At 37.2% G+C, this 22,374-nt stretch overlaps 1 protein-coding gene across 1 annotated transcript; it reads left to right on the forward strand.

Annotated features, from left to right (window-relative positions):
• Positions 1-166: 166 nt before the first annotated feature.
• LOC106958046 (rho guanine nucleotide exchange factor 28-like) lies at positions 167-15,028 on the forward strand. The gene is made up of 10 exons (XM_015049748.1): positions 167-299; positions 1,016-1,059; positions 5,707-5,848; positions 6,400-6,509; positions 7,365-7,551; positions 9,410-9,593; positions 10,448-10,649; positions 11,578-11,653; positions 13,605-13,648; positions 14,799-15,028. Exons 2-10 carry the CDS (start codon positions 1,027-1,029, stop codon positions 14,946-14,948), a joined length of 1,128 nt encoding a protein of 375 aa, XP_014905234.1. The 5' UTR covers positions 167-299; positions 1,016-1,026; the 3' UTR covers positions 14,949-15,028.
• Positions 15,029-22,374: the final 7,346 nt, after the last annotated feature.

The following is a 22,374-nucleotide window of genomic DNA, read 5'->3' on the forward strand; positions in this document are numbered from 1 at the left end:
AGAAGGTGCAAAGAACTGTAACTTTCCACTGAGAACTTGTCAGTCATATTATCTTCCACTTGAGGTCGCTATAGCTTTAAGGCAATGGGGTAACTTTTATCACGTTAGGAGGGATTTTGGCTGAAGACAGAGAAGCATCAGTGCTGTACCAGAGAGGAGGCTGAAACAGTGCAGACAGCAGCGGCCCCGATCTGATCGCTTTGTTAAACAAAAAAAAATGATAAATTTGAATTAAAAGCTTGTCGTAAAGGAATTACAACTTACTCTCAGGACATATTTGCTGGAGTGTAAGGTCCAAGGTAAGTGTTTTTGTAGTAGTCTTTTATTATTATTATTATTATTATAATTATAGAAGTGTGATTGGTATCTACATCAATAAGCTAAATGAGCATACAATTATTCATGCAAGTCTTTAAGAAAAAAATCACATCCATTTAATGTTTTAATGTTAAAGTATATTTAATTTTTTTCCAATTATGGAGGACTTTTGGTGTCATGAACAGCTATTTTCACACTTTTCCTCCTCAGAGATCTTGCAGCCTGTTTCTAAGTGTGATTGCAGAAGACTAAAAGCGGACAGGAAGCTGTCTCATTATGAACAATGACTGTGGCAGTTTGTTAAGATCTCGCTGCTGGGTCTCATTTAGGAAGTGGCCGCTGACACAGAGCAGATCTGAACCCTGCAGCATTGAAATGTAATCGATTTCCTGCTCGTGCACAAAGCCAGGCACGCGCATTATTGAACTGCCGTGGGTATCAGATTCATGGACATTCTGGTCTTCTTTCTTTACACACACCATGACAGGGGGGTCGATCATTAAAATCATTATTCACCTTCTTGTGATCAAAAGCCGATGCTGTCTCTTCAGATGACCTCTCTGACTGCTTAAAGGTTTGATAATCCTCAAGATCAGATGGAAAACCAAAATAAGCAAGGAAATAATTAGGAGTCACATGCTACTCTGCGTTTCCCCCATTTTTTCCATTTTGTGTCAATATTTTTTTCACCTTGCAGCTGCTGTATACATGGAGCTGAGCAGGAGGAAGGTGCCTCTCTATGTGAGTATATGTGCTGTCGAGTTCAACATAAGCTTCTTCAGTTACTCTCAAGAGTAAGTTGGTCTCCCTGTGGGAAATCTCTGCAGAATGAGTTTGCATGGTGCTGAAAAACGAGTGCCCTCTTTAATTTGAAAATCTGAGCTACTTTTTTTTTCTGTCTTGCAAATGTATACATATTACTTTAATTTGCAAGAAAAACAAAAGAAATGTGTGGTGTCTATCTCTGTTTACCTCCACCTCATCAAAGAACCATTCCAGAGTCTTCAAGTCTTTTGGGATAGTCTCTTTCTTGTTTCTATAATTTAAATGTTTTACCTTTGCAAAGAGCTCAATCTAAACCAGATTAGATGGAGAGCAGATGTGCACATCAATTTTCAAGGTTTGTTTCAGATGCTCATTTGAATTTGGGTCTGGACTTTGATTGTCCAGCTATCTACTTGCAAATTATAAGCGCCTGCCTCAGGTCTTTTGCAGCTTCTGTCAAGTTATTTCCCAGATTTTCCAGTATTTTGCTCCATCCGTCTTCTTATCAACCGAGACTAGCCTCCATGTCACTGTGATCAGATTGATTTGTACTTTTAGTTTTCCACCACATGTTTTGCATGAAGGGTAAAATGTTTATTAGACGTCTCATCTGACCAGATGATCTTTTCCTAAATGTTACCTGTGGCCCCTGGATTGCTTGTAACTAATTCAAACTGGGTTCTGGTGTTTGTGGCTTTCATTTTCCCACTCTTTCATGGACACCAGATGTGTGGGGTGCACAGCTATTAGTTTTCCTGTCGACAGATTTGCTCACCTGAGATATAAATATCCAAAGCTCCTCCAGAATTACCTTGGGCTTCTTCTCTGAATAATGCTCTCGTTTCCTGGACTGTCAGTTTTGGTGGACAGTCGAGTCTTGATCGTTTGCAGCAGTGCAATACTCATTCCATGAGAATGGATTTAGCAGTCTTCCATTCAAGGGATGGAATATTGTTTTTGATCCCTGTTCATAATGATGCTGTTTATTCACTCAGTGTTCCCTTATAAACCTCTTCAGACTTTGATACGTCAGTTTCTTTCCATTTCACAATTATCCCTTACTTTGTGCAAGTTTATAAAAAAGCCAAAAAACAAAACATTTATTTTGTGTTTTTAACCTGATGAGATGTTAAAGATTGATGGGTTTGAATACTTTTACAAGGGAATGTATGTCAAATCAAGATGCAGCATTTCTTTGTGCTGTCTCTCCATTAGTAACGATATGCAATCACATTGCTCCATGTAGTTACATAATGTTTTTTAAAATCCCAGTAAGACCTCAGTAACCCCGGCATGAGACTGACTCATTGATGTTCTTAAGTCGCTCTTTGAATTGATCATTTCTGTGGTCGGCCATTGGATTATTTCAACACTTAATCAAAACTTCAAAACACAAAATGTAAAACAGTTTAATCCATCAGTTTAATAGCAACAATGGTGGCCTGACACATGTTTATATTGCTGGCAAATCAGTAACCCTATAATTAAAAATAAAAGAATAATGCTTGTGTTTGCTCTGCAATTAGTTTATGCAGTTTCAAGTGGTGAACATTTAAATTGTTATATCATGTGTGATGTAGAATAAGTCAAACAGTGTGGTCAAATACATTTTAGTGCTATCAGTTGGGGATCTTGACAATGTAAGCAAACACTAAGCGCTGAAGGTTCCTTGAAGATCAAACAGGAAATCCATTCCTCACACTGCAGTTTAAATAAAGCTGACATGTTTTCAACATAATGTTTTTTTTTTTTTTTTTTTTTTTTTTTTTTTTTTTTTTTAAAGGTTACCTAGAGAATATTAAACATTAATGGAGGGGAAGATTGACCAGTTTGAGAAGTCAGAGACCTCTGATCTGTACATTTATTTCAACACTTTGCTCTCAGCAGGAAAGTCAGTTATCCAGTGTTTTTCACAAGTGAAGAAAAATACCACTGTCCTAAGATGCAGCTATTGAGAGCCTTGCGAAAAAGAGAACATAAAAAGCAGTGTTTAGTATGTTGAGATGCTTTATCATACAATCCTTGTATGATAAAGGTTAATGCAGTTTCTACCTTAGTAGAAATTGTGAATAAAAAGCAGTGTTTAGTATGTTGAGATGCTTTATCATACAACCCTTGTATGATAAAGGTTAATGCAGTTTCTACCTTAGTAGAAATTGTGAATTTGAACAGCTTTTTTGGATTTATCTTACAGAAGGCAGGAACTTTTCACCAACTTTAGAAATGTTGAATGTTCATTCAAAAAGTGCTTTGAGAGCAACACTTTGCTAAAAAAAAAAAAAAAAGTTTACTCCGTTTTCACATCATTGCTGAGGAGAATTTGCTGATTTTTTTTTTTTTTGCATTCTTGCTTGCCTAAAACAGGTAGCTTTATATTAGTTAGTTTACAATTAGTTTAATTGTTCTTTTTACAATGCTTCCAATCTATACATACATAACATTATAGCTTTAAACCTCTAAGCACTATCTGGAAAAAAAGAGGCAGTTCAAATCCAGGTCTGAAGGACTCAGATTTAAGCGTCATTACATTTTTGCCAGTCGTGTCATGTCCATAAGGCTGGACTGACATCACTGCATGCAGACGGTCGTTTCTAGTATATTTAATTTGTCAGATCAGATAAGTTTTTCTTTTACTTATGTCTTTTCTCTGCATGAGACACTGGTCAAGTTGTCCTTTTTGTTCAGAAAAGATCCCTATTATGTGAAATTATCTGAAAACATGTAAGTGGTTGATTTCATTTTATTAGAGAATGGCAAATGTTATTATTATTTTATTTATTATTCATTTTATTTTTGTTTTAAAAGTATAAAAGTGATGTCCTTTTACACTGGATGTCACTTAGTCCCACAGCCGGGGGACATTTCAATTGTATGAAATGTTTTGCACATTTAATTTGTTCTCCACAACACGACTGCATATAATTACATAATGTGGTTGTAGTTTCTAATATATTAAGGATGTTTATGTTGAATATATTGTAAACATGTTAAATATTTGCAAACCTCCAAAAACAGTTGCTTGTGGATGTGATTAGATTTAAATTGAGCTTCGCTTTGTTTTTCAAATTTTATTGTGATTTCTCCAATCGTCCTTCCACAACCTTTTGCAATCAGGTCAAGAAGGTAGAGAGAAACAGGGATATAATTACCCAGTCTCTGAGATTGAAAAACATCTCAGTTTATTCCATTACAAAATTAGGTCATCTGTTGAGCAAGGCTAATAGAATCTTAATGAGAAAATGAGCATAAAAATCTCCTCATATCAATGTCCATTTATATTCAACATATTGGCTGAGTCCTTTCCCTTCAGCCCGTTTCCTTCGCTCCAGCCTGAGTCAGTTGTTTGATATGTTTCCAAGAATAACCCAAACGGCTCATTTTGTGGCCTCAAAACTCTGCTCTATTTAGGACACTTGAGGTGGACAAATTGATTTCTGCTGTTTTATGATTTTTAGAATGTGGCAAATCTGTGAAATGGCTAATGGCCCTGAAATACTTTGAATGACTAAAACTAAAAGCAAAAGTACACTAATTTAATTATGACCATCTGTTTAATTGCTTGTTGAAACAAATTCAGAGTCAGCCACTGACATGACAACGTCTTAATGTATTTGGGGAGTCGTGAAGACAACTTGCAGAAGCTCAAATTGAGCACCAGGATGGGAAAGAAAGACATTAAAATGGCTCTGAACACGGTATGATTGTTGGTCTGAGATTTTGAATCTCTTAGGTTCAGAGTTAATCATCAAAAAAAGAGAAAATATCCAATGCATCGCAGTTGTGTGAAGAAAATAAATACCTTATTGATGTCAGATGAAAACGGAAAAGTATTTTTCCTTAGGATGTATGTCAAGTTCATCTTTAGTATCCACATGGACTGAGCATAAACAGGATGAATGCACTGATTCTGCTTTATGCCAACAGTCCTAGTTGGTTGTGATTGTATTACAGCGTGATGGATGTTTGTTTGGGAGTCCATGGACTCCTTATTAAAACGCTACCTGAAGTTGCTGAATATGTTCATTCGTTTGTGGCCATAGTGTATACATCTTCTGATAACTAATTCACCATATCGCAAACCTCGAATAATCACAAACTAGTTTGTTGAACCTGAAAATGAATTTATTATATTTCAGTGGTCACTTCATTCCTAAGAAAGTGGTGACAGATTATTTGCATTTAACTTGCAATGAACAGGACTCTCTTCATTGTGATTGATGCATCATAACTGGAAGTTACATGGACTTTGACATTTAAAGCAGGGAGAAACTTTATTAGGTGCCTGAAATTACATTTGGATGTACTGCTATGAAAAAATGAAACTTTGTGTACCTTTTTGTGCTGCTTCACATGAGAAGTTAGAATTATTCTTGCCTGTCGGGATCAGGGCAGGTCTTTGCATCAGACACATGAGGCATTCCTTTTTTTATTGAGGGGGGATTCTTTATTGTACCCTCAGGGAGCGCTGTTGGGGGATTTGGTGTACTTTATAAATCTGTAGAATCCTACAGAAGCCAAAGCTTAAAATGAGCCTGCATACTTCGCAAGAAGATCAGGTTTTCTCGGTTTATCATCTTTCTGCTTTATTTTTCTCTCAACTATTCTCACCTTTCTTTATCTCAGGGCGAGGCCAAGGTATTTGCATTGCTGGAGGGGTTAGACACGGTGCCAGAGGATGCTGAAGTCTATGTTGTTCTGGAGGGATCCACGCTGGTCCATGTAACCCGGGCTCAAAACGATGTCATGCTCTACTTTATTGTGCCAGGTATGCATTCTGTTTTTGCTTGTCTTTTTAAACATAAAGGTTTAATTCTATTTGTTTGTCTTGAAACAAAAAATTTTGGGAACGTTGATTTATCTTATCTGCCCTGTGGAAAGCATCGCTACATTTCTAGAGCACATCTGCAAAAGTAATGAGCTTCCTTCTCCGTATTTTGCTAACTCTTTTTTGAAAAAAAAAAAAAATTACTTAAAACAAAATATAGCATTTTTTACAGGTTTACAGACATTAGACATGAATTTATAACAATTCATGTAAATTAATTTTGCTATAATGTCATACAGGTTTTTCTGTCTTTTCATGCCTAATAATCACCTGACCATCTCTGGCTGAAAATTCATCAGTCCTGACAGTGTCTACTTAGCATAGCATGAGATTAAGAAGCATTTTTATCAGATTTACGGTATTTTATTGATTTAATGGAATTTGTATTTTAATTGAAGCTAATGCCTCATTGTCACATAGGAAAATAAAATACATTTAATTTGATCAGACGTAAATAAGTCAGTCTAAAGTTAGTCTTACTGCTTCTTTAGGACACAATCTGCCAGAGGAGGTGTCTGTGCAAGCCTATCTATGCTCTGAATCCATGCAGCTCACCTGGTTGGGCGGGGCTTCCTTAGAGTACGTACATGATGATGCTCAGGTAAGTGGATTTTATTTATGTCACCTGAAGTGTTGCGTTATTCTTTTAAAATGTTCTTATCACTACATCTCTTTTCACCAGATAAGGTTTAGCTTTTCAAAAATATTGTTTCTTAAAAGTTGCAGTCTGTAGCTTGATACAGTATATATAAAAAAAGTTTTTTACATATTTGGTCAAACTGTCACTGTATTGTGATAGTATGGTATGAGACAGATAATCTGTGAAAAAAAAATCTATGTTCTCTGCCTTCTCCCAATGCTCCCAGTGCTATCTGCAAGAAACAACCAATCAAAGCCAGGAGGAGGGCCTTAGCGCTGTTAATCATGCTTGTGTATGCTCTGCTTACCCTCTCCCCGTTGGTTTCTGCCATGGTACAGCTTCTTCCTGACAGTAGAGCCTGTTGTGACGGCAAATTAACAGTTTTCCTGACCAAATTTATGAACTTTAAACAGCAAACGGTCTTTAAAATCCTGTAACAATATTCAATCATGCGTAGCTGATCTTATAGGCCTCTGTGTAACTGTATACATTTTATGTCAGAATAAATGATGGAATATCCTTATTTATTCCTCATTAGACATCGTTTCCATCAAATTTTACTTTATTGTTAAAGGCCTTTACTTCAGTTATTGTATTTGAAATATTGTCTTAGAAAAACACAAAGGCTTTTTAAGGGTTTTCTACTTTTTCCCACATGGTTGAGATTATCCAAAAACATTTGGGTGCAGATTGAGGAGTATCACGCTAGCAGTATTTTTGATTTCTTTTAAAGCATCAAAACAAGATAAAAGATTTCTTGAGTTTTCTCCTTCCATGTACTGATTTTATCCTCCTTGACAAATGATTTATTCCCAGGACTTGGCAGAGCATATCATAATTCACGGACATTGTCTGAATGGCACGGATCACAAGGAGCTGAGCAGCCTCTTCAGCCTGCGCCAGGAGGGCTCTCGGTGGGCTATGGATCGCAAAGTGGCCCTCGCCATGGCCAACCTGGACATTCCTCCAAACTGGAATGTACTGGGCAGCCACCATGGAGATGGTAAAAGCAGGACTGCACACCATGTTATAGTGTGTATGCAAATATTGGCATTGTTGAAATAATGGAAGGCTGTCTTTTTTTTATGGATTATCTAAAGCAGGATTAATCAGAAATATTAAAATTCAAGTGAATAACTTTTCTGGAATGTTAAATTTGAGTTGTTTTGGTTAAAATCTTCTGCAGAGAGAAATCAAATCCAGCACCTCGCAGTAAGAGTGAACTCTTCAACCTTTCTGTCCTCCAATTTACTCCCTGCTGTTCCTATTTTCTGAGCTCAGAGGGTTGAAATCGGAAGTGAACATAGTCACATGTGTGCTTCGGTCAGATTCATCAAAGCCAATTAAGCAGTGTGTTATGGGGTTAATAGAGCCTTTCTATTGGGAAGTAACCGCAGGTGCAGCTCAGTAAATCTGAAGGTGAGTGAGTGAGTGCAAGGTTCCTGTATGTCGGTGCCGATCGTTGCTTCCCAGCTGCCACCATCTGTTTGTGTGATCCAAGTGCCTGTGTAAGGCCACCTACATAATTTTACTGGTTAATGTCGTTATGGCAGCCTGTTTCATTGCAATGTCTCCCTCTGAATGTCTGCAGTGGGTGGACTGCAGCACTCATGATGTCACTGTATTGTCTGCATTTTATAATCTACTGGGATTAAATCTTTTTTTTCCAAGTTTATTTGTAATATCGCATTTCAGCAACAAGGCAATTGAAAAACATAATGCAGTAAACAATTCTGATGTAATTTGCTGCTTTAGTTGGTTTGTTTGTTTAATTAGTAGCATAAAAAAATTAGTTAGATATTTTCATGACCTGATGTTACTTTTGTAAGGTTTCAGAAGCCGGCTTGTACTTTTGAATTAGGTCAAATCGAGATAGTTTTTTTAGTTTGTGTGGAAAAAAAAAAGTATTTTATGTGGGTCAGTTTGCCCATTCTTATTTAAATTAAATAGCTGTTTTGTTTATTTGGTTTAACATTTGGAACAAAAAAACAGCCACACAAATTTGTATCTTGATGTTTAGTAGTTAGAATGTATGTGTTAGTTACAAATCAATCAGGATTTATGAATAAATTATTATTAATTTATATATTTTTAAAAATATTTATTATTATATTATTAAATTATATGTATTTTTTCAAATATCCAGTTTAAGATTCAAAACTCACAACTTGTTTTTGATGCAGGTTCTACATGCCTTGACTACATGTCTCTACCTGGGACTGGGACTTATTAGTGACTTGCAAAACAATGATTTGGTCCCACCTCTTGCATCGCCTGACCTTTTCATAAATGTAATCATTTAACTGCATACCCATCACTGCTCCGCATGTGTAACAAATCAAAGCATTCCCTGTGAGGCTTAACTTTTTAAAAAGTTCCTTTTCTGATCTCTTGCTCCCATAACGACAACATCCGTCTGTGACCGGTGTCTGAATAGTTGGGATTTTAAGCAATGCTACAAACGGAAATAATTTTCAGGAATGAAATACTTTGGGATAATTTGGAGCACCAAAGAAGCTAAATGAAACTGCACATGCTCCGTGTTAGCAGTTTGTTTTCAGCTAATTCGATTTTGGAAATGACGCTCATCTGCTAAAAGATAATCTGTCCTCACTTAGAGTTCAGTTTTTATAGCCCTGAATTGGATTATACTGATAATAACCTAGAATGGATGCATGTTTTTAAAAACAAACGTATAATTCATGTGTTGTTTTCTCCTCACATTCTGTAATAGCCAATCATTTTTCTCTTCTCATTTTTTTCTAATTCCTTTTCTTTCTTGCTTGTGCCTCTTTTTTTTTCTGTATATCGTAATGCCAGACATTTTTTAATGTTGTTGTCTCCGTTTCTCTTTTCTCCAGGTCGCATTCATAGAGAGTGTCCCCTCCACCTGGCTGTGCGGTGGGGTTTTTATCGTCTTGCAGAGCTGCTGCTTTGCCAGCCGGGGGGTTTGATGGCTGTCAGTCTCCCTAATGAAGAGGGAGTCACACCGCTGCAGCTGGCCCAGACCACAGGCAACACTGAGCTCCTGGAGCTGCTCACAAAGTAAGGAATTAGGATTCTACAAGGGGTTCTTCGAAAAGTTATGACAAAAAAATTTGTTTTGCTAAAGAGAATATGTTCAACATAGAGCCTTCAGTTGCAATGCAAAGTTTAGTTGGTCATTTGTAACATCCCACATTTTATATCATTTTTTGATTTATATAAGTGCTACAAAGGCTTTTCTAGAAAGGCTTTCCATAAGATTTCGGAAGTTGTTTTTAGGGGAAATTTTTGACCATCCTTCTACAAGGCAGGGATTTTTTTCTTACAATCTCAGAATCTTTAGATGAACAAAATAATGTGTGCAGCCCTATTTACAGTATTACAGGATATGCAATACTGATATGTTTATGAATAAAAGCTGGGTTTTTTTTTTCTTCCTGCTTTGCAGATTTCTGGGGTTGGATCTGAAAAATCACAGACAGGTCTTACAGAAAATCCCATGTATTTTACCTTTAAAAATGACATTAAAACCATGTATTTTAATGAAAAATAAACATGTAGTTCACTCAACATCTGACATGCGAGTGATGTCAGATCACTCGCATGTCATCCACACATGAATAGGTGTGGATTTGGGGCATTTCACTGCAAAAAAGCAATTTGATTCACATGTTTTATGTTTTTATTCATCAAACTCTGTAGAGCAACAACAGGGATCAGGATATTCTCATTTCCAAAAGCCCTAATTGGGAAACTGAGCTGATATCTAAGATTGAATTGGATCATCCCCTAATTGATATGTTTAACTATTATCTGTAACATTTTTCTATATTTTGTCAGTTAATTTAGAACAGTTTAATTTCTCTTAATTTACTTTTTTTTTTTTTAAATTGTATCATCTTGGCCCGTTGCAGCCCACCCAACCCCCTCGCCACTCCACCAGCAGGTCTGACACAAGTGTGGGCAGATCGGTCCCGCTTGCTGCGGTTTTGCCACGACACTGGGAACCTGACTCTGTCCGTTCGACAAAACCTGAGATGGAGTTCGGTGCAGAGTCGATACGCTGATATCCTCCTGCTCAGAAACAGGCTCAGAGATGAGAACTTCCTCAGGGAGGTAAGGAATAGTAAGGTCCAAAAAGCTCTGAGAGGAAGCTTTGTCACATTTTTTTATTATGTATTAATTAAATTGTTTTTAAAAAGCTTAATAAGCAAATCTTTGTTAATCATAGCAGGAAAATGTGGAATTATCTTATAATTTATTAAACAACTAAGCAAGTCTAGATCTGAAAATAATGAAAATAACAGAATTTCTTAAATATCTCTTTGAACGAAAAAAAGCAAATTTCTCAAAGGTGCTTTCATGAAACAAATAACTTTAAAGTTTCCTGAACACAATGAAAGGAATAGAACCACATACAGAAAAAAATAGCAACTAAAAAAAAAAAAAAAACTCTATACGTAAGAGTAATATTGTATTTCTTCAAGTTTGCCCAACCCAGAATATTCATATAAAAAATTATGTATTGTAATATTACTTAATTCAGGTTTTATTAATGATGGCAGGAACTATTCATTGCTGCAACACAAAAAGTGAAAAATATGCAGAACTTAAACTGTAATTAGATCATTTGCATGAAGAATACCAATGACTATTTATACACAAAAGCTTAATGTTTTTTTTCAATGCGTCTTGTCTGTTTCTAGTTTTATTTATTTATTTATTTATTTATTTATTTATTTATTTATTATCTCTTCATAAACTTTTATTAGTATGGAGTTGGAGAAACGCACAAGACTACCAATGTGCCTATAGCGTAATGTATCTGTGTAAATAGTGTTTTATTCTATTCTATTCTACATGTAAATTATAATTATTTATTATTATTCACATTACATTATATATATTACATAACATCACATAATTATTTAGTTATGTAAATGATTAAACAGACAAAAATCACAGACAAACAAACACAAGCACATATCTTATTTGGTTAGTTTACTGCATATTTTGTCCTCCATCATTACTTTCCATTCTGCAGATCAAAGCGCTCAGAAGGGAACAGGTGGAAACCATAACGGAGAAGGAAGAACTTGTGGATGATCCTGCGGACACCGGTATAAACTCTCTAATTGTTTCTATGAAAAAATATGTAGCATGATCTGCTTCCAAACTCTGACCTTCTTGTAATATTTAAAATGGTTTTAACCAGTATTATTTTGGGGCTTTCTCCAACACTGAGCTTTGTTGACTCTTCCTCTCATTTTTAGTCAAATACCAAAATATATTTATACACATCGGTGAATTTGATCTTTAGGTACTTTGTTACCAGCAACCAACACTTTCCCCCTACTTTCTTAGTTGTGAAAAGAGGGCCATAAAAACAGTGTGGATGAAATTAAAATATCAAGAATTAGTGATGCATATGTTATTGGAGAATGGTGAGAGGAGTCGGGTCTCAATGTTTTCACCTGATTGTTGACAGGAACAGACTGCCATCTAATGGGGAGATGAGGTACTGCAGAAGTTTCTCCAAAGGGAAAAATGTGACTTTTGATTTTGGTAGTTTATATAAAATTCAAACCGGTTGTTACAACAAATTTCTCCATACATAGATAATTTATTTATTCAATTTTTGTTTTTAATTTTTGTTTCACATAATCTAAAGCCACTTTTTTATATTTTGAAGAAATTTTAAAAGTTTTATGTTTAACAGTTGAGGCCTTTATGGTGAGGCTACCATGTTGGTTTCAGCTGAGCACAGTGAGATTTTCTTCTTAATCATGAACTGAAATTTGGACAAATTCACAATTTTAACAAATAGATAAATAGATTTATGTTGGCTCACTAAAAGTCAGCACCTTCTACACTAAGTTGAACCCTGGTAAAGCATAATAAAAATCATTTAACATAATATATCACTCAGGTAAAGATTGGCTGTAGCTGTTGAACAGTGAGTTTTAGATTATTTTTTTTTCTGCCTCCCATAGCTAACCTTTTTACTGTGTGATTAGAATATAAACATTAGTCTTTTCACTGTTCAAGTTGTTTTACACCTTTAATGTATTACTCTGTCTCAAGTTAGGGGCAAGTTTTGGTATTTTGAGTAGCTCAACAACTATATCTGTTACTTAAATTACATGTCTGCTTGTCTTTCCCATTTTGAAGAGTGGTTAAGAGACATTGGCGTTGGTATAACATCATAAGTACTACCAAGGAAAGGAGGAACAGGTCATCATTTTTTACTGTTTTAAAGTTTCTCAACCCTGATTGGCATATTATAGTATTGCTTTAAAAAAATGCTACTTTATTTGCTTTAAATAATTATGAATTTGTGCCAGTGAGTTTGGGGCGTGTTAGTTTTTTAATGTAGATGCAGACGTACTGCACTGACTGAGATCAACTCTGGCCTGCAGGAGGCGCTGGAGGAAAAGTCTCATAATTCGTCTCAGTACATATTTTTATGGGAGATGTTTCATTCAGTGACCAACAAACGGAGCAAGAGCCACAGTAATGACAGGATGACTAATAGAAGAGAAATGCAGACATTATTTCTGGTGTATTCCCTTAGTCTCTTTCATCCTTTTATTGTGCATTTGTTCTTCTGTTATCTAAGCAATAAATATTACTGCTGTATATCACTACTGTAATGGGGCTTCTACTTCCTGATGTCACAAATTGGAAGAGGAAAAACATTCAATTATTTAAATAGCTTAAGAATTTGACACATTCTTAAGCTGTTGCTTTCTCCCTTTCCCAGGCGTCTTCAAGCTTTTTCGTTTTCTCTCTTAACCTTTCTCTACTTTACGTCATAAATCAAAGCAGCCAAACACTATCTGTTGATGCTTTGTTTCTGGTAAGCGATTATATACCACAGTCTTTGGTCTGAGATGCACATGGTAGTAAAAAGGGGCTAAGAAGAAGGTTGCACAGTCGAAATCCCCTGAGGTTATACAAAGAAAACAAATGTCAGACTTTACATGCTATCATTAAAAAACTGACTAACATGTGTGCTTGCTGGAGTTTCCTTTTGAAGTTTAACAGCTTCTGTATGGCTTCATCTTTCAGCTCTGTATGCTGACATGAACGGAGAAAATTCTGCTGATGAAAATGTGAGTATATGATGCAGACCAGATGGTATTAAGAAAAGACCCACAGTGACAAAGCCATGAGAGAGTCTTTGCCCACATTGCTGATTTTGTCTGTTCTTTTGCTTCTCTCATGCTTAAATGTTTCAGATTATCAAACAAAATACTAAAATAATCTTGAGTTTGTAGAGAAAACTTTGGATTCAGCAACATTTGACATGCCACAACGTCCCAATCTGAAGAACTGTCTTTAACCTGAAGCTCACAGTTTGAATAGGTCATTCCAAAACTTTGATCTGGATTTGTTTGAGTCGTTTAGAGGGGAACCTGCTGGTGTTGCTCTGCTCTGAGTCATTGCTCATGATATAATCCAGGTGCACATGAGATGTAGAGCAGAATTTATTGTTGCATTCATTATGGCAAATTGTTCAGATTCCACCGCAGCAAAGCAAACCAAGACCATCACATCCTACCGTCAGACCTGCCATTACGTCCGATGGCAGGACGTTCTTTTTCTGAAATGCTGTTAGATTTTTGTCAGGTCTCATGTGAAATAGTTTTATTTTTGTCACAGGAGTCCACAAAATGTTTTCATAACATTTCCTAAATTCGTTTTAGGCAAATGTGAGACCATTCCTTTCTTTTTCACATATGCCTAAGCTCTTTTGGATAGTTATGAGGTAACCTTGGCCTGATAATAACATTTGTTTAATAAACTAAAACATCTAAGTGTGACAAAGAAAAAAAAGTCAAAGAAATTTGTGAGAAGATGAATATCATAGTATATTTTTCTCATTCTTTTAAATCCTCCTCTGAATGGAGGTTTGATAAACATCTGCTCCAGCTTTGCAGCAAAGTGCCTGTGCCTCTATGCTCTTTATTGCGCCTCTTATTGTTGAGGTGTTGGAGTTGGCACCTTGCACACAGTAAAGAAAAGCTGGCTTTGTTGAGCAGGTTGAATGTGTGTTTAATGTTTTGACAGGTGTGACACATGACTCTGGTCATCCAATGGAACCTGTTTTATGTGATACAGATGGTTAACTAATTGATTTCTCTCACACGGCCAGGCGATGGCCAAACACTTGTGTTTTTGTGCTTAGCTATGCTTGTCCTTTCTGGCACGCTCGAGGCAAAAGGTTTCCCTGAGTAAACGTGCTTGTTGTTCCACCGAAAGGTTCTCAACTTCTTCGCTGAGGACTGCGAGGAGCCGTTGATTTTTGCCCTGAATGAGGAGGACGAAGAGGACGATCCTTCACACTCTGGCTCCGGTAAATGTCTTAAGGTTTCCTTTAGCACAAGTGTTTTCTTTACAACTTGGCTTTAACTCTTGAGCTTCTCATGCTTCTGCAAGAGATCAGGCTTTGTGCTGATTTAAACAGATCATTGCTGGTTTATTTGTAGGATGTTATTAAAGTGTATTTTAATCATTAAAGGAGGAAACATTTACTTCTTTTTTTTTTTTTAAACCAAAACTTGGAGCTTAGCATTAATCGTCAACCATGGCTAACTACATTCCCAGCTGACATTGGGATCACATGTCAGGCCAGCTAATAGGTTTTTCCTTCCGACCTTTAGAGGTTTTGGAATCTTGCTACTCTATGTTTATAGTTATGGTGCTACCGAAAAGAAGTCGTTAAATTTGATGTGATGGGCAAAGAAGATGTTGAGCCACCTGATTTCTGATGAGCAGGAAAAAGCTAGACACAGCATTTTAAAACTGTGGTGCAAGTAACTTAATGGTTCTCAGAGGAAGTTTTGGTGTCAAGTATTGACAAGCTAAATCGGACAAATTAATTGTATAATAGATGTAAGGCAGCAACATTACCAAACATTTGTATTCAGACTTTGAATCAATGTCCAAACTTTAGATATTGGTGCCAGATTGAAGGTTTAAAGACTTTAAAGATTTGAAGAACAAGTTGTTTTTTGTTGTTGTTTTTTTTGTAGCCTTCAAAACAAGTTTTAAATAGCATAAAGTCCTCAAAGCAGTATTAAAAGATAGAGCTAATAAAGTGCATGGCAGGGTCTGGATTAAGCAGTGTGCATGTTATTACTGTGAGCAGGAAAAGTTGTGGCTTGGTTTTGTTTTCATCATAAAACAGCTGTACCCTTTCACCATTTAATGTTATGATTAATAGGGATTAAAGTAAATATAAAAAGCTGGAAATCTGATGTAATTTATGTCAGCTGGATAATGTTTTCCAACTACTTTTTACTGCTTCCTGTTTTTATTTGTTTTGGTTCTGATTCTTGTTTGAGCCAGTTGTCCCATAAAAATTACAGATTATGGTACCCTAATCCAATTGGAGTAAATTTAGGAAATGTCCTGCTGGAATGAGTTATTTATGGGATTGATGTAATAATTTTCTCACAGTAGTGTATGAAGAGAATATATATATATATATATATATATATATATATATATAAACTACTTAAAATTGTTGCTTATCAGAGGAAGATGAATGGTTGGTATCAAACATCCCATTGAATATTGCTTCAATGGGAAACAATCAAATCTACGAAGGCACAAAACCGATAAGGTCCAAGTCCTGTTTAATAAGTCCATCAGTGTGGTGGTAATTTCAATAAATTTATTTTTTACTGTGTTGGTACTAAAAGGTTTGAGTATCTCTGGACTAGAATAACATGCTAGAAGCTTGAGTGTGGTTTTGCTCTAAGCAGCTTCTGGATAGTAAAACGAAGGTCTTTAAACTGGGAACATCCTGTGGGTTAATAATTGTCCTGATTGCTGCAGAGAAGACTGATGCCTTAGTGTAAGAATGTTGTGGTTACAAGTTAATAATACTTGGAACTGGACGACAACACTCTGTAGTTGGTGCAGTTTTTCCGGTTTCTGGTCCTGTGAGTTTATGTGTTTTTATTGGCTAAATTAGCATATTTTTGTAAAGTCTCTGAATACTGACCTCCTTCAGCTTTCTAAAAATGTAACTGGAATAAAATGTGGTGTCTCCTTTAACATCACCCACTTCTTTGAACCTTTGAAGACATTAAGTTTTTCATTAGGCATTCTGGAGCATCATGAGTGGCTGACCTTACATATTTAGCAAACTATCGAGCCTTACATTGTGAGTGCATCTGCTTGTTGACACATGCAGTATGCTGTTTGACTGGCGCATATGCGTCATCAGGTAGACAGATAGAATCTGGGCAGCCGGGGCCTCAGCATGGGATGTGGTATTTGGAAGGTACTTGTCATGTTCCCCCTGTCTTCCTGATGTCATCCTTCTTCTCACCCGCTCAGCTTACTGTAACTTCATTAACAAGGCCATACTTTTTACAGGTGTTCAAGTATATATTAAAAATACACATTAATTTGTTCAAGTTTAAAGACGGAAGACGCAATGGGTTTTTGACCATTCCAATCAATTTCAAAAATAAATTAACGAATGAACTTGAGTATATTTCTGACTAAAATGTTTTAGAAATGATGCAATAATAAAATGAGAAGCTTTGCCATTGATCACAATTGATCACATTTTTAGCACTGTATCACATGTATAATAGTTGCAGGTTTTTCCATTTCTAACTCTGTTTGCATGATATCCTGTCCAGTAAATAGACATATAGGTGATGTTAATAAGCCACCTCAGATTTTAAATGTTTCTGCTCTGAACCTGAACCAAGGCTGTTGTGTCTAATGCTAGCTCTAGTGTTTTCGCTTGGAGCTGCATGTTTTTGGATTGAGGTTAATGTGTAGCATATTTACGTAAAAAAATTGCTGGTCCATCAAAAATTTTGGGGCGACTCTATCTCTGTCAGAAGAGTAGTAATATTGCAGAGGTAGGTTTGATTGCAGCTTCCTGCTGCCCCATGTAAATGTACGCTTGGGCGTAACTGCAAGTTTCCTACTGGTCAGTGTGCATTGGGAAAAATAAGTATTTGACACATCAATTTTTCACATATTCCCACTTACAAAGAATGGACAGGTCGGTAATGTTCCTCATAGGTATATTTTAGCTGAGTGACACAATCTAAAAATCAAATCCAGAACATTTATTCTTTGATTTCTTGCTCTCACAGACCTGTTGGTCTGTATTTTAGTTAAGAAGCCCTCCTTTCATCCATTCATGTATATAATATTTTCCTGTTGCACCCACCTGAGTACTTATGTTGCCCAAATCAAAAACCTCCGCTGTATACGTCTGTGTTTAAAGAGAGGCTCTTCACAGCTCAATGAAATGAAGAGAGAAGCTTAGAATGTGGAAATGATTTTGTGTGAGAAAAAAGAAAACCACAGAAGGGAAGAATGATTTTAAAAGGGGGCAAAGGAGAGTTTTTTTGGTGTTTTTTTTTTTTTTTTTTTAACAGAGGTGTTTGTGGCTGAATGGGGGTTGCCAAGGATTTTTCTGAATGCAGTTTTCCAGCCGCTCATTGAGATCCCCATAGGCGATGAGAGCGAGAGAGTTTTAAAGCTGCAGGGAAAAGACACAGAGCAACAGTAAAGGGATTTATGATAGGGATAGTTTGGTGAAGTGACAAGAAACGATAAGTGCAATGCCGGGAGCCCCAACAAGATCAGCCCCCCTCCTCCAGCTCCTCGACCCCAACCGAGGGATCTAATTGGAGACTGGAAAAAAGGATTAAACCCCACACAGACCCCACAAAGGCCAGCATTAATGTGCACCAGTACAGTGCCAACATCCTCCAGCAGCCTTCTCCATACACACACATGCACACGCACGCATACAACTTTTTTCTGCAGCCACAGTGTGGCTCTTTCTCTCTTCTCAGCAGATACTTTCCCTCCTAAGCCCTTCCTGTCCTTTTTTTTTATCACATTCTTAAATTTATGTGCATTCATAAACATGCGTTTGGCCTCTTTCTGCAGAACCATTGTCCAATTTCTCTCTTAAACTCTCTTTAACCAGCCCATTTGGAGGATTTTTACTTGCCTCTGGGTTGCTGCGCTGTTCGTGCCCCTGCAGGTCGTCAGCAAGAGGAAAAAGTAGGAGAGCAGCAACGTGGAAGAAGAAAACAGCAGCGGCTCTCACTGCTGTCTCCATGGTGAGGCTGCTGACCTGGCAGTCCCCCTCCCCACCCCCATCTCAGCTTTGACATGCTAAAATATAAAGAACGAGAAGGTGGACTGCTAGAGGGGAACTCTGGTCGGATGTGGCATGTTTGGACTCAGCTGCAGAGCGGCTTGTCTTTGAGACGATCACGAACTCAGTGGGTTGATGATTTCTCCCACGTCTGGAGCTGCCTGTCGCATTTTTTCCTGCAGTTTCTGAAGTCACTCCTATGTTCAACTTTGTCTCTCTATCTCTCCCTCTCTCTTTTTCTCTCCCTCTCTCTTTTTCTCTCTCTCTGCTTCACTCCTTCCTTCAGTCACTCTTCAGTGAGTCAGGACCCTCCTCCCCCTTCTGCTGTCAGAATGTGCCGATATCTTCCCCACTCACTCACTACTGAGCACAATCTATGAGTGGCCGGGCTAAAGAACATGGACGCAGAGTTGAGACAAACTGAAAGGCAGCAGCAAGTTATTAGAGAATAAAAACGAGGCTGCAGATGAAAAAGTTGAGTCCTAGCTCTGTTGGACGGGTTGAGGCAGGGGGGAGGCGAGGATTTTAGGGGGAGGGGTGGTTAGAGGAGACAGAGGGGAACATGCTGGCTCACTCTTGAAGTGTCAGACTCTACAGTGGGGCTCTGGAAAAACAAGAGCGAGAGCCGCAGCTTGTCTGGAGCCTGTTCAGCCATGTGGGGAATGGATGTAAAATGAGGCACCACTCGTTTATGTTTGGGACTCTCTGAGCTATTTGGATGAAGGTTTTTTTCTTTCACATCAAAAGTCATGGATTCTGACTCAGACTCTCCTTTCAACTACTCCTGGCCGTCGTTTCCCAGGATGAGGATATGCCGAAAAACAGGGAAAAAAGGTAACAGGATGTCAGTTTATTTAAAAACTATTGCATTTAAACGTAAAGATAAAAACGTTCTTGAATATGTTTTATGACATTTTCAAATACCTACAGTGGAAGAGGCATAGGACATTCTCACAGCATGACTCCCTCGACCAAAAATACAACGGCTTCACAATATTTAGAAGCTGACAAATATAGAAAACAAAAATATACAGCGTGATGTAACTGGTTTAATTTAAAACAGGGAAATGACAACAATTTCTACGACTGCAAAAAGAAAATGCTAATCATTCTCGGTATAATAATCCTACCTATGTATTTATAGTTCATTTGATATAAACCAAAGAAAAAATGCAGGAAGAACCGTTGCTATGTTCAGTGAAAGACAAGTACAAGCCTAACAAGCTAATATTGGCTGGTTATGCACTGTTATCTGCTGAAGCAGCCACTAGCTGATGAACTGAAAAGGAGCTCATACCTGTACAGTCTTAAACCTCTGTTGCTTTAATAAATCTGATGATTAATGCTCGTTCAGTTTACACGCCATGACCGCTCATGTTTTGTTTAGCCCAAGAGATATGATTTGAAGTAGTTGAAGGGTGTGTTAGTAACACTAACATATCTGTCAATGAGGACGTTATGTGAAGTGGTATGAAAGGATAAACGTAGACCAAGGAGAACTGAACGAAGTCCAGAATCAACTGCGGTGTAAAGTGATGCTGTTTCAGTACTGTGAAGAGAATAATCAGGAGTAAGTAGAGTTTATTTTTAAACTGCTTTTCACAGACAAAGCCTTGTACAATAAAAATCAACCTTAAAAACCCTAAAAAACACAAAATTACCAGAAGAAACGCAACAAAATCAACAAAATGACTTTAAATCGTAGGAACAGTATTTTTCAAATCTTGGTGGTTTTGAAAAAATAACGTTTAGAAAACTCTGTACCTTGATAGAGATTACTGGTCTATGTCTACTACAAAGTTTCTCTATTTGATGTCAGCTGGACAACAAATAGACATGGCCTGGTTTAAAAAGCGTTTCAGTTCTAGGTTATTTTCTTCCTGTACGCTAAAGGTGACAGCTGAGTGCCCTCTTGGCAGATATACGTTTCACCATTCACTGTGGAACAATAAAGTTAAAATTAGAACTGTTCCCATTACGCATTGTCGCTCTCAGGCCTTCTACACTGCAGCGGCGGCTCAGTCAGACTTAGATTGCCGCATCTTTTCCAGTGATGTAACCTGATCTCTGACAGCATGTTGGGGAATGTCAGATGTCCGCTCGAAGGCTGATGAAGCGCTCTGCGGCGTTCATCGTCCTCAGGCCGCACTGTTTCATGGAAGAAGCCTAAAAGTGGTGCTTTTATAGCACAGTTCCAAAGAAAAGCTTGATCCTGTGTGTCTTTCCTGTGTTTTACTTTTACTGCATTGCAGTTTCCTTCAAGCGTCTATTGAAAGTAACGGTTTGCATTCAGTCATCTGCTACCAAGATTCACATGTGTGCTTTAACTTAACATTTCCTTCAGGGAGAATCATGGGAAACCTAACATAGGAGCTTAAAATAGCCCAAATTTACACTATTGTGGTTTTAAAGCTTATGACTTGTATGCAACTGGCTGTGTTTGTTGGAAGGAAAGAGAGACGCAGGGGAAGATCCTGTTACTGCCACGGCTGTGTCATGGCTTACCTCCAGTGCTCTTTTCTTCAACTTTCTCCATAAACCCCGTGGAAGATTATCTGTGTCACGGTGATGCTTACTGACATTTGCAAAATCTTACACTCTCTCTGCGCAACCATTTAAATCTCACAAGAGGATGTAACATTTACAGACATTTTCATTTTTCAGCACATGAAAAGTGAATTGTGATTTGAGGTGTGCACAGCTGTTTCTTTACTGCGAGAAGTGATCGCTGCTCAGTCTGGCTGTCTGACTTGATCTCTTCATGCATTCAAATGTAAACACGACGAGTATGTGATGCTTGGACCAGGAAGTTCGACCACAGGTGTCATAACTCAGAGGCATTATTGTGGATATTGGTGAGCAACTCTTTAATGGTTTGAATGTCCTTAAAAACAAAGCTGAAAAATGATATTTCAACATTTGTTATGAATCCTTTCGACTTTGATTATTATTCTATTCTCAGCTGTCCTCAGAGTGACTGCTGGTTTAGATAGGTGTTTAAAAAGAAACTTACATCATAAGAAATGTTTCAACATGAGCAAATTATTCTTTAGCTCTCAAAATGAATTGCTCCAAATGTTTATACTGATAATAATTTTATTTATCTGGAATTTTTTGGTTTCTGCATAAACACTTGAGCTGGACAGAAACCTTGAGAAAGTGTTTTTGTGTCAAAGCACACTCCATCTCTTTCTCCCTGGGGTGTGCAGGAGTTGAAGGGTCACTATCTGCATGTTTAACTGCCCTGGTCTGGAAACCTGGCTGTGACTGCTGTCTTTGTCTGTGCAGACCTGCATGCTCTCTTTTTCACTGTGCTGCTACTGTATAGAATTAGCTCTCACACAGCAATTTATTCTGACTATTGCATCGCTCCACATACATTAAACACGCTGCGTTTATTAGGATGTTTGGTAAACATTGAAGAATCATCTGAAATTTCGAGCTTTTGTAAAGCTTTGACATGCTGGTTTAGATTTTTTTTTTGAGGAGCTACAATTCTTACTGGTTAATATATTTCTTTGTATAATTTCTGTTGTGAGTAGTTTGAATTATTTATTATTGGAGCAGATCACTGTATGTCTGTGAGAAAACAGCTCCTGTAAAAACGGGGTTTGCTTTTTCAAAACAAAGGCTAGACATGTTTTATTTGTATAACTGGTTTTATTATTGGTTATTTCAAGGTAGATA

The sequence above is a fragment of the Poecilia latipinna genome, unplaced genomic scaffold, assembly GCF_001443285.1.
Source record: "Poecilia latipinna isolate Pla-1442-1.1 unplaced genomic scaffold, P_latipinna-1.0 Scaffold959, whole genome shotgun sequence".
In the NCBI taxonomy this organism is placed as follows: Eukaryota; Metazoa; Chordata; class Actinopteri; order Cyprinodontiformes; family Poeciliidae; genus Poecilia; species Poecilia latipinna.

Coding starts and splice junctions, on each gene's coding strand:
- LOC106958046 (XM_015049748.1), top strand. CDS start 1,027: ATGGAGCTGAGCAGGAGGAAGGTGCCTCTCTAT. Junction 6,510..7,364: donor ACGTACATGATGATGCTCAG/GTAAGTGGATTT, acceptor ATTTATTCCCAG/GACTTGGCAGAGCATATCAT. Junction 9,594..10,447: donor CTCCTGGAGCTGCTCACAAA/GTAAGGAATTAG, acceptor GGCCCGTTGCAG/CCCACCCAACCCCCTCGCCA.